The sequence below is a fragment of the Anguilla rostrata genome, chromosome 1 (assembly GCF_018555375.3).
Source record: "Anguilla rostrata isolate EN2019 chromosome 1, ASM1855537v3, whole genome shotgun sequence".
In the NCBI taxonomy this organism is placed as follows: domain Eukaryota; kingdom Metazoa; phylum Chordata; class Actinopteri; order Anguilliformes; family Anguillidae; genus Anguilla; species Anguilla rostrata.
Window position 1 is genome coordinate 15036960 of NC_057933.1, and position 12343 is coordinate 15049302.

The 12343-nt window shown below is 44.3% G+C and overlaps 1 protein-coding gene across 10 annotated transcripts in view; it reads left to right on the forward strand.

Moving 5' to 3' along the window:
* Positions 1 to 12343, forward strand: part of syne2b (spectrin repeat containing, nuclear envelope 2b) — a 107075-nt gene that overhangs the window by 80701 nt on the left and 14031 nt on the right. For all 10 annotated transcript variants that reach the window (XM_064324086.1, XM_064324113.1, XM_064324132.1 and 7 more), the window contains 4 exons: positions 1712 to 1837; positions 3800 to 3955; positions 6288 to 6446; positions 7403 to 7569. In XM_064324086.1, coding sequence (XP_064180156.1) covers positions 1712 to 1837; positions 3800 to 3955; positions 6288 to 6446; positions 7403 to 7569 — 608 coding nt within the window. The remainder of the gene's footprint in view (positions 1 to 1711; positions 1838 to 3799; positions 3956 to 6287; positions 6447 to 7402; positions 7570 to 12343) is intronic.

Genomic DNA, 12343 nt, shown 5'->3' on the forward strand with positions numbered 1-12343 from the left:
ATTATAGACATTGTAACTGAATAATTAAGTAATAATTATTAACTGACAATTTGAATTTAACCTGACAATTACTTTGAATTATTTCACTACAGAAATCACTGACTGATGGTGCATATATTCATATATGCTGAACTCAATACAGTTAAGGCCTGAGGAGTTGGGGTTGGTGTAATGTCCCATTTCAGAAGTTGAGCAATATAAAAGCTATGCACAAAGCATGTGTGAGATATCTGATGTGTAGGTATGGAGGCTTTTTTAAATTTAATGAAATCTTTCTGAGGCATTGACTAATATAAAAAAAGATCATTGCATTACTCATTTCACCTGCACGATGAGCAATTTTAATGTGAATATGGGAATAAAGCGAAGATATTCTCCCTGTAAAGGGAGAAGTATAAGACCGCACAACACTGGTGGCTGAGGTGTACTGATGCTAAGGTGGGGGGGAAGGAAAGGCAGCTTAGACTAAGTCTGTCTGGGTTATTAACATACGTGGACACAGGGCTCAGCCATCCAGGCCAGCAGAAGGTTGACCCTGGTCCTTGTTCCGCAGCTGAATCCCACTTGATTCTCTTGGCACCCACGTTGTCCGTCTAGCATTGACCAATCAAATCGCCCTCCCTTTGTTTGTGTCACGCTGCCCTGGATACAGTGCACACCTTGGAGACTGGACTGGCAGTGTGACCAGTGCAGCATCTCTGACATCACTGACTGTTGTTCTGGTCCATTTTGAGCATCTCTCGATACCCCACTAAGATTCAATTCACACTGGTTCCCGGAATAACGCACCCCATCGTCCTGTGGAAGGAGGAGGGACAAGAACAGTGGCCCATGAGGCCAACACAGTTATTAACAATCAGTCCCATGCAGATCACCACAGCTCAGCCTTGCAAACCAGAGCGCAGGGAGGCCAGTGTTATTTGAGCAGCTTGTGTCAGTTCAGAGGGGGTAATTTCTATGGAAACCAGTGAACTCAGGACAAAGAGAATTAAGAGGCTTGTACTGCTATAATACCCAAAAGGGAATCAATGTAGAAGCTGGCACACCAAATAGCCAATGCACATCATATATTCAACCATAATTCAAAAACTGGCATGATGTTTACAAGGAATATCACATCTGAACTCCATATCCCCTTTGTGATAATGGTGGCAGGCAGTGAAGTGAACTGTGGAAATCGATTCAGTGAGTCCACGATGAGCCGAGAGACACTGTGGGCCCTACGTGATTCTTCTGTGTCTGTCTCTCTCCGTGGGGCAGAGGGCTTCGTGAACAGCCCTTCACTTGTGCCCTTTCCTTCAAATCAGGGTCTGCCCACACTTGTGAAGTTAGCCTTCCACTCATCTCTTATTGAGACCTGCGCAGTCTTCCAAGGACATTAGTGTAGCGGACAGCCCTGCCAGCTTTAAACCACACACTGCTCTGGGTGTCTGTGGGGGCAGGTTAACTCAAGGTACACAGGGTACGTTGTGTTCAACATACATTGGTTTACACTATAGAAATAAGGGGAGATAGACAGAGGATTCATCACTTGAAAACAATAGTTTATGTGTGTAAAATGACTTCCTATACATTATAGAAGGGTAAGTATGTAGCAACAGCAACCGATGCATGGTTGTTGAAGGAGCATTATTTCCTCTGTGCCTCAGGTAAGCATTTGAGGATGTGCGTCTCTCACAGTCATGTGACCTCGATCAATGTTCTTTCACAGACCTGGGAGCGCTGTGAGGCCAGGCTAGCCAATCGCAGGCGCAAGCTTGAGGAAATGAAGTCCAGGCTGAAGCAGCTGCTGCCAGAGCACCCAGCAGAGCTGCAGACTGCCGAACAGCTCACTCAGGTACATGCCCACTGCACACACGCACACACGCACACACACACAGTGAGCCCAGTGGAGAAAATTAAAAAAATAATGCACTATATTCTTTCATACTTGTGACTAATCTATTAACAGTGTATTCTATTCTAGCTATTAATTTACAAATTTTTGAGGCATATTGCAGTGTGTCATCCAGCATTCCTTTTTATGAACCCTCATATCAATATTGAATGAAATTCTTGGAATAATGAATTATGGGTGATTCATGCCCAGCATACACCCAGTATACATTTTTAGCGAATTTGTTCTTATTTCTAATTTGGCCTTGTGCCCACTGAAAGCATTATATTTTGGAGTTTCGTTGAATTGACTGTGCTGAAGACAAATTTTGGATATGATTTAAAATCTTGAAGTGACTCGTGGTCTGACATCAAATTCTGACTGTTTTAATGTCTGCGGCCAGTGTCCTGCATAATTGACCTTAGGTTGGCCCAGGAAGAGCAGTTTTGAGTCAGCAGGATTATCCCCATCACAATGTGCAATAACAACTCCTTTGGATGATCTGGCCGGATGCATGCTTGACTGTTCTCATGAATTTAGAGAATTTCACAGCAATTTGAGAGGCCTGTGGATAGAACTGGTCATTCGAATTTGGTAAAAAATCGAGGATGAAAAAACTGCAAATTAAGAGGAGTTTTGTAGAAGCTCAGTGTGTGTCTGCAATTACCAAAAGCACAAACTTATCTCTGCCTCCCAGAAATTGCTTGCTTCAGTCAGTGCTATGTCATCACCAACCAAAGTCGTGACACAATTGTTTTTTTTTCCCGTCGGGGTAGGATGGGCCTGTGTTGGCCAGCATTTGAATGGGATGAAGTAATTAGTCTCACATCGCTGCAGACTTCCTGTCGTTATGGGCTATTGTCATAGACCGGACTCTAAAGTGTTGAATTAAAACATTATAAAATCTAAATAAAATATATATTTTAAATACAATTTTGCAAAAGAATAGTGGATAAAATGTTTTTTTTTAAATTTTACTTACATGTACAACAGCCTCTTAACTGGCAGAGCCACTTGCTTTGTCACTTAATTAGAAGTGTCTGTCCTGGTTCCCCAGCTGCCATGAGTGGCTGCTTTGAAGGGATAGCTCTGGTGTTGACTGCTTTTGTGTGTGTGTGTGTGGGGGCGGGGGGGGGGGGGGTTTGGAGGTGCGCAGTCCTGGTATTCAAAATGTATTTTATTTTATAATTTGCTGAGAAGCAATAAGTTAAATGAAAAAAGACATGCTGACTTGTGGCTTTTTGCTCTGTTCAGTTAGTCGCACATGACTGCTTGTGGATCTATTATTACAGAAGTGGAAAACTGCAGAGCCAAACTGACACTATAACGCCTCACTGCACTTCCACTCTCATTGGCTGATCCAGCCAAAATCCTTAAACTTTTGCCTTTTCCCTTTAACTCTAGTAAACTGCTACCCAAACCATTGTTTTAAGCCCTTAAACACGTAAATAGAAAGAATGGCAGCCCATTATTTACCCAGGATGGACATGTGGCAGAAGTTAATTGACTTAAAATAGTTAGGATTTGGTGTTACTGATGATTACTTAATCATGTTGTGTTGGAGCACAGTGTTTAATCACTTTTTCAGAGGTGGGCCAAGGTTGTTTGTGGCTGTGGCTGATGATAACTGCCACAAGTCCTGGAGATAAACTAACAGCACACAAAGTAGATCCAAGTTTCTAACAGGTTGGGCTTTCCGCATTATCCCTTCTGGCTCATTATGGGTTTATCTTCCCTCCTCCCCCTTCCCCCACTCTCCTCTGTGTGCGCTCCTCTCTCCCCTCCCCCATTCCCCTCCCCCGTGCCGGCCTGCGGGCCCTAATCCTGCAGGGCTGGGGAGAGACAAGAGAGAGAGAGAGAGAGAGAGAGAGAGAGAGAGCGGGCGAGAGCGGCAGGGGGCTGACTTGTTGTTATGTTATGCAGGAGGCAGAGGACTCGCTAGAAGACTGGGCTCAGAGCCTGACGGAGCTGGCCACCATGAAGACGGACCTGTCCCAGTACATCATCGCCGACGACGTGGTGCTGCTCCAGGAGCAGGTGGAGCATCTGCGCTGCCAGTGGGAGGAACTGTGCCTGAAGGTAGGGAGAGAGACGCCGGGCCCGGACCATGGGCTGCGCGTGTACACGGGCGGACAAAGCCTCAGCTGCTGCACTCTCTGAGTGTGTGTGTGTGTGTGTGTGTGTGTGTGTGTGTGAGAGAGAGAGAGTGTGTGTGCAGCTGCTACATGGAGCACTGCTCAACTCAAAGGCAGGAGGGAAAGTTTAATATTATTAAAACAGAGTGAAGTCAGGACTGTTTTGATTTTCTTAGTGAACAGTGGATTTTAGCAATAGATTGCTCTCTGGCCAAACTTTTGAGCTTTCTGGTTATTTTGGTTGCATGCTGGTGCAGTGTCAGAGATAACTGAGAACAGACGCCTTTTAAGGGTTGTTAATGGAAGCTATTGATGGCAAAGGTCTGAACTCAGTGTTCAGCAGATTTAAGTCAGCTGCATTGACTGTTGAAACAAATTGTGTTTGTGATGAAAACTGACCTCTCCGGCTCAATAATGTAATCTCACTGCTGTTGTCATTTATCACTAAAGTAAGTAATGCATTTTAAAAATGGGAAAAATAATGATGCGATCCCTCCAGTTTTTCAGGGTAACTTTTGGCGCTAACTTGTCAATTGCAATTTCGGACAGTACATTATAGCTTTATGCTGAGGAAATGGCGTTTATTTTCTAGAAAGTAAGATTTCAAGAGTGATGGAATTGAAAATGAACCTACACTATAAAACCCTGTCGAATTCCATCAAACATACTGTCACATGCACTGTAAAAATAAAATGAAATGAAAAAGCAAATGAAACACAGCCATTGGCTGTTATTGCAAGCTGTTCTCTTAGAGATATCAGACGCATGATGCTTCGCGTTGACAGGATGTGTCTTGAGAAGGTTAGGTACTGAGGGAGAGGGCAACAGGTTGCAGAGGGAGGCAGTCATTGGAATGGGAGAACAGATGGCGAAGCAAAGCCGGACTCAGGCTGCTGAAACTGGCCCTTTGTAACGGGGATCACAAGCTGTGTGACACGTCAGGGGGTCAAGCACAGAAACACAGTGACCCTCCGAGGGTTCAGGGGCCCGCGGAACCAGCCTTTAGTTCCATTTGAATTGTGCCGCGAACGGCTTCGTCCTGTGCCTCTCTCTCACCTGTGCATCAGGGCTTGATTCACCACGCAGATGTGATGTGGTGGCAGTGTCTGTCTGCCTTATTAAGGTCTTCTCTGACTGTCTGATGCACTTCTCAGTGTTGCGCTTTCCTTTCAAGAGTAACTTATAGAATCCTCAATACCTTCATCCTTTATCATTTTGTTGCCTTTTAGCATCAGATTTTATGCTAAGTTAGCAACAAAACAAAAAAATCACGGGCATCTTCCAATTTACAACACACATTTTATTAAGCCATGGAAGGTCAGGTGGACCTTCTGTTATTCCTAACTTTGCGATAGGAAATATCAATGGACAAGTCTTTAATATTATGGCCGTGTAGTAATATAGCATGCACTTTAGGCATAGTCACTCTCCCAAGTTGAACTCTTTGTGTTTCATCTAACTTTTCTACTGCTTTTCTACATCTCACATATTCTCACAGCGCTCCTTAAAAGGTCTGGGTTGAAACTGCGATAGGTGTTCTTCCCCGTGTCACACTATGTTTATTCATTTGCTATGGCAGAGACAGCATGCAGGTATTTTAAACTGATCTGAATGTGTGATTTCAAGCAAACTGGGGCACAACAGTAATAAGACATGGCGTGAGTTTACTAGACCGATTGAATATTCATTCATTCAATAATATTGACGCCTGTCTTGTTTTTTTTTTAGTGGGAGGATGTAGAAGATGGTGTTAAAGTTTTGTTTTTGGTACTTATTTACACAAGAACTGTTGCATCTGTGATGTGCTTTCACGCATTGCAGGTATTATTTCCTACTTGCCTTTAAGGGTATAGACTGATTTTAGCTTCAGTTGAGTGAAATCTGTGCTTCTAAAAGAAAAATAACTTTATTTAAATGCCTTGTTTTGAACTTACACTATTAAATGAACTGGAAAAACCATTCTGATTTGGGCATACCTAGTAGCCATGGCATCATTGATGTTTCGGTTGTTGCTCACCGCTTTCTCACTCTTGAGGAACTCAGTTCAGGATCTGAAAGTTAGTTCTGTCCATTACATGTCCTGCCCTGAGGTTATTGGTGTGCTCGTCCACATCTGGGTGACATCACATTCCTGCACTGTTTATCTCTATGGTAGCACCGGAGGTGCTTTTTCATTGGAGGGTTGAGCCCCATGTGGAGCCACACCCTCCCGGTCCCCCAGCATCCCTTTCTCCATATCCTTAGTCTCATATCCCATCCCGTGCCTCGCTCCGTAGGTGTCTCTACGTAAGCAGGAGATTGCTGACCGGCTCAATGCCTGGATCATCTTCAATGAGAAGAACAAGGAGCTTTGCGAATGGCTGACGCAGATGGAAAACAAGGTGGCACACAATGCCGATCTGAGCATCGAGGAAATGGTGGAGAAGCTGAAAAAGGTATGGCACAGCCTGTCCACAGGCAAACTAGCAGGACCTGTGCTCCTTTCCCATTTTATGTGTGCCAGTTTATCTGAACAGTAATGTGGGCTTTTGTATTTAATTTATTTAATTTAGTTTATCCCAGCATAATGAACACATCTGTAAGGAGCCGCACGAGGCCACTTTTTCAGGATTCTGTAATTGTCATGCTAAAAGAATTCTCTGTGAATGCAAATCCTTTTCATTAACTCTACTGGATAATTTAGCTCTACTCATTAATCAGTTTATCACAAGCAACAAATATTTTGTCATTAAATGGTTTGTATGCTAATTTTCAAGGATGTGAGCAAGTAGCTCTGTTAGGAAATAATAATTGTGATGCTGGCAAAAAGACTAAATGCACTTATAGATCATCACCAAACTAACAGCCCAGCCCACATGTGTCGCTTACACTGATCAAATGGAATGATAACACCGAGACTCTTTTCAGTCCTGCCTATGCGAGTGTGTTTCAGTGAAGGCATTCTGTCAGTCTAATCTTGTTAATCCAAACAAAATGCAATCAGTTAAATGAATGTTAATATGTTCTCTCAATTGTTTGTATGATAATGTTTTGTTATCAGAAAATGGGCACTTTTTCCGAGCTGGATGACAGGCTATGGAAGTTATGTGGACTTTTAAAAAATCAAAAATACTAAATAAATAAACATATAGTTCTCCTGCTGTGTTCTCTGGTCAGATCTGGAAGCCTCCAGTGCTAACAGCCAGTTGTGATCTACCCTGCCTGGGAATAGAGCGACAGCTGTTTAAATCACAGCAATGCATTGTGGGGAAAAAAACTCTTCACGTGCACAAAGCACGTTTGTTTATGCTGTGGGGGAAGGGGGGTGGAGGAAAGAGTAATGCATGTGGATCTTGATAGAATGAGCGTTTCCCAACCCCCCCCCCCCCCCACCCCCTACTTCCCAATCCAGGACTGCATGGAGGAGATTAACCTCTTCAGTGAAAACAAGACCCATCTGAAACAGCTGGGGGAGCAGCTGATCACCGCCAGCAACAAGACCAAAGAGACGGAGATTAACGACAAGCTGAAGGACATCAATGACCGATGGCAGCACCTGTTCGACCACATCGAGGCCAGGTGAGTCCCGGGCCGCTGTGACGACAGGTCCCTGCCGGGGATTACCGTGAACCTGCAGCAGAGAGCCTGACCGAGGGATAATGATATTAATCCATAAGCAAGCCGCGCAAAGCCAATGAAAGGGCCAGTGAGCTGCTGGGAAGGAGGCAACTTCAGAGATGGTAATGCACAGCACATCTGGCCACATCTGTCCATTATGGCGCTAGTTGAAAATAGTATATTTATCCATTTTTGCAAGCAAGGGAAGTTGAAGAGTGATTGCCTTCGCAGTGCTGTGAGATACGTTGTCCAGTATGTTTGGGAATCACTCTGTGCACAGTTGTCCATAGACTTAAGAAATGCCAATGGCTTTAGGTCTCTCAGTGATGTGCTGAATAGGACTTTGGCTCTTTGGTCTACGTGAAGTTTAATGAGTGGTCCTCATTAAAGTAAGGTTTAGGTGGTCTTATCTCACATATAATGGTGGCGGAGGTGCACATTTCTACATAGAATTTTATAATACCTTACAGTTCCATATGTCACTGAATTTGTATATTCAATGGATTTAATAGTCAGAACAAGTGGTGTCCAACAGTCTGACTGCTGTGTAGGTTGCTGGAGCAGTTCATTCCTCCTGAATGGTTTCTTTTTAATGCCATGTTATGAAATGGATGTTCTGGACAAATCAAGATACTGTACGTTCTTTATCTTTCCTGGACAGTCTTTATTTTTTGCCTCTCAACAGCAGTGTTCTGGCTTAACCCCATCCCTCATGTTTTCATCTGCCCGCTAATGAAGCAGCACTCAAGAAAGCTCTTTAGAGAACCGTCTACTTATCGAGTACTTATCCAGCAGAACACAAAGGTTGTTGTGGGGCTTAATCACCCTGTTTATGTATTGTGAAGCATTAGCAGTACTTCCGCCGTGGTAGATTTTAAACCTCCCAGAAGTGTTGTGCAGCCATCTCTTGCGTGTGATGGCCTCTGCAAACAGGTGAGGAATCAGAATGTCAGCTGCCCTGCTTGCTTCTATAGAGTCCCCTAGCTTGCGCCAGATGGCCAAAGTCTCAGAAGCCAGGGACTTATCTCTGCAACCTCTGGTGCGCCTGTTGATGATGGTGGCAGATTTGCCATATGGCTGGGCCTGTAGCCGCGCTCAAAGGCTGCCCTGCCCCTCTGTGTGACTGACGGAGGGAGGGGCCTGTCCGCTCACATTAGGGGCACAATGGAGACGCGCCGGGGGCCGTGGGCCCGGCTCTCCCCACCCCCCCCCCCAATCCCCCCCCCCTCCCCCTTCGCGGGTCACAGCCAGCCCATTTACACGGACATCTGTTATCGTGTTAGCGAAGCGCCGGGGCTGTGCGCACAGCGCTAGCTGACACAAAGCACCGTGACGCGCCTCCGTGCGAGCCGCGGCTAATCCTTCGCAACTGAAGTTCGTCTCAGAATAAAGAGTTCATCTGACACTTAGTGTGCTCTTTGTACCCAACTGGACAGAACATAATTTGTGGCGGTTATCAGCTAATATGAGTGAGAAGCTGCAAATGAAGACTTATAGAGCCTTAGCTCTAAGATTTTTGAACGGCTGTTTAATGTGCTGTGACAGCACATTACCTTGTGACCTTTGACTGTGCCACTGTTTGCACACTCCTCCTTATGACACGCAGTAAATAGGTCTGTTGAAGTCCTTGAAGCTGATGTCAGTCGCAGCCTACCTATCTGGCAGGTGCTTTGCCGGAATGGTAATATAAGGATTTGTATTTTGGTGGCATAGGGCACCTTCCTCCTGATTAGTGCATGTCACTCCATTTTTGTGTTATAAATTCAGAGATATAAGATCCTGTTGATGACCATTCCGTCCTTGGGGAGCCTTGTTTATAGTTTATTGGGTGAGTATCCATTATATTACATTACAGGCATTTGGGAGACGCTCTTATCCAGAGCGACGTACAAAGTGTATAAACGTAACCAGGAACAAGTGTGTTGAAAACCCTGGAGGGAAGTACAGTTCCAAGTGCAGGGAGCAAACGCATAGTTTAACTTGGACCCTGTAGGTTAATCTGATCAACACAAACAAAAGCAGCAACAAAGCAGTCTATGCAAATAATACAAGCAATAATTAAGTAGGCACGAGTGCAGTAACTAAAATAAACTAAGATGAACAGCTTGCCTAGTTACAAACCTAAGCTTACATAGTCAATTAGAGACTACAGGGAGGTAGGGAGGGAATGAGATCTGGCTTTCTGTTTTTTACCATGTTTTTCCCCTATACTGGGTCCTATATTTAATCTAATATTGTTTGTCCATTCAGATTCTCATCAACTCAAATCAGCCTCTAATCTCAAGAGTATTGTGCACGCTAATGCCATAATTAGCCTTTTTTCTATTTTAACTTATTTCACTAGTGTAGTGTGACAGCACATAAACAGTGTTAGTAAAACTCTCAATAGCTCAAAGCTATTCATTTGTTCCATTGTGCCATGCTATAAAATAAGTTTTACGTTTTCCTGAGCATTAATGCTACAGTCCTGACAGTATCACGGTCCAGTCTTTTCAATGCTCCACAAACAATTTTTTTCCAATACAGTACCTCCAATACTGAGCACTGTTGCTGAGAGGAACAGGAAGAAAGGGAGTGGACTGGAATGCCCTGGTACATGGCCGTTCACCGCATTCCATTTGTGGCCCGTCACTTTTGGGTTTGCCCAGTATAATGTGCTTTGGAAGAATAAAAGTTGTCATTAGTTATGACAGAGACCCCGGTCTGGCACCAGTGCATTGTGGGAGGTCGGAGAAAGTCGACTGCAGGGAATCAGATATGCTGACGCGGGCGTAGAGTCCTCTTTTGTCCCAAAACAAACTGGGTGCCTCCAAGCATGGTCCAGCAGCTGCCATCTGCTGACAGCGGCCATTGTGTCACGGCACACGGCTTCCTCGCCGCTTATAGCCGCCTGGACAAGTGCTGCAGTGCGTCTGTCACGGCAGATGTGTCTGTTATTGTCTCCTTTCTATTTTTTAAGAAAAAAAAAATCCTATACTGAGTGTCTGGCTGAAGTCCGTATTCTTTGTTGCTACTAAAGAATAGAATGAGGTTCTATTGAATGAAAAAGTAGATTGTTTTTTTTCCCCCAACTCTTTCTTGTGGTTGAAAGCTATATCTCTTCTCTCCGAGGTTGTAGTTTATTGGGTCATAAGCAGCTGGTATGTGTATAAATTTTGAAAAGGCCTGACTTAAAAACCACTCACTGCTTTTTTGTGTGCTGTTTCCACGTAGCCATGGTAATGCTTCTGCTGGAAGAACTTTGGCATCATGTGGCGTGCTGTGTTGCCATGGTGATTTGTTGGCTGCAGAGCAGAGAGCGGGACACCTGAGAGGGAAGGGGTTCGTGTGTGAGGGTGCGGGAGCTTCAGGGCGGAGGGAAAGGGGAGCAATGCCTTGAAAATGGATGGGAGTGTGCAGGAAGCACAAAGCGAGGTTCACCGGCCCTGGCCAGCGCTCCGCGTGGTGCCTGTCCTTTGTTTGTTTAACTTGGCGCAAAATGCTAATAGTTTAAAGGAGCCCACGCAGTAGTTTTTGACTGGCAAACCAAGCAGTTTTTATGCAGGTTTTCCTGTGAGCCTCTGTAAATGTGACCGAATGGCCAAAAGGTACACGACTAACCATCGAGGGAAAGCATTGACAGTAGCAGGAGGAATCCTGCATGCTTCTGTGATTCGTTTTATGGTCAGGTCTCTTCATTGCCCATGCTACCAATATGGTGCCTGCTACTGCCAGCCAGCATCTGAGCTGCTCTTCCTCTTTGTACGATTCAGTAGCAATTTCCTTCCCCCTGTTGACACCGTTTCTCCATCTTGCATCGGTCTTTGTCCATGGCCAGGACACTCTTGAAAAAGAATAGATTTTTAATCTCAGTTAGGTTTTCCTGGTTAAATAAAGGTTTAATAATAATATTATAATAATCCTTCTAGCTGTACACTAACTTTAATGGGCTCCTCACTTTAATCCCTGCAATGGGGCTGCCTGTTGGAAACACCCTTCATCCCTATGAGATCTCCTTCCCACTCCCTGGGGGTAGATTAATTTGTCACCTGTGAAGCCTCTAACAGAATGCCAGCAGGATGTTAGCTGGTATCAAATACCCTCATGGTCCCACAGTCAACTGGACTCTAAATGTCCTAAATTCCCTCTAAATTTCAAACTACCAGGGACAAGCTATCTTTTAAAAGAAAATGACAAAACATCATGTTTAATATGAGGTAAATGCATAAAAAACTAATAGTTCGGGTACAGTATGCTTTATGAGGTGGTTTCCTTCAAAGTTGATAGTTGCAGGCTGCATCTTTTAAGACTAGAGCCTGACCCTCTTCCATCTATCTATGATGCCAACTGGTGGTACTACCAGCCGAGTGGACAGTATTTGCACGTCATGCCATTGGGCACTTAACTTTAGAAGGTGCTGGTCCATCCTTTTCTGCCTGGGTGCCCATCCAGTCTTCTCACTGGCCTTAAATTTTGGGATATAGCTGACCGTGGCCCTTCTGTTTTTAGGAAATTATGGATGATGACATATATGACTTTCTGGTGGGATTTTATTGTCCGTATCCTGTAACTGGTGACTGAAAAATGTGTTTAGACAAAACACCATTGGCTTTTCTCTGCTGGGACACAGTTGTTTAGTAATAAAGATGACACCAGGAATATTTTCTGGATTTTACTAGAATTTTTTCTGAATGGATTTATCTTGTTGCTCAATAAGGCCTGCAGTAATTAATTAATGAAAGGATTTTCCGATGAT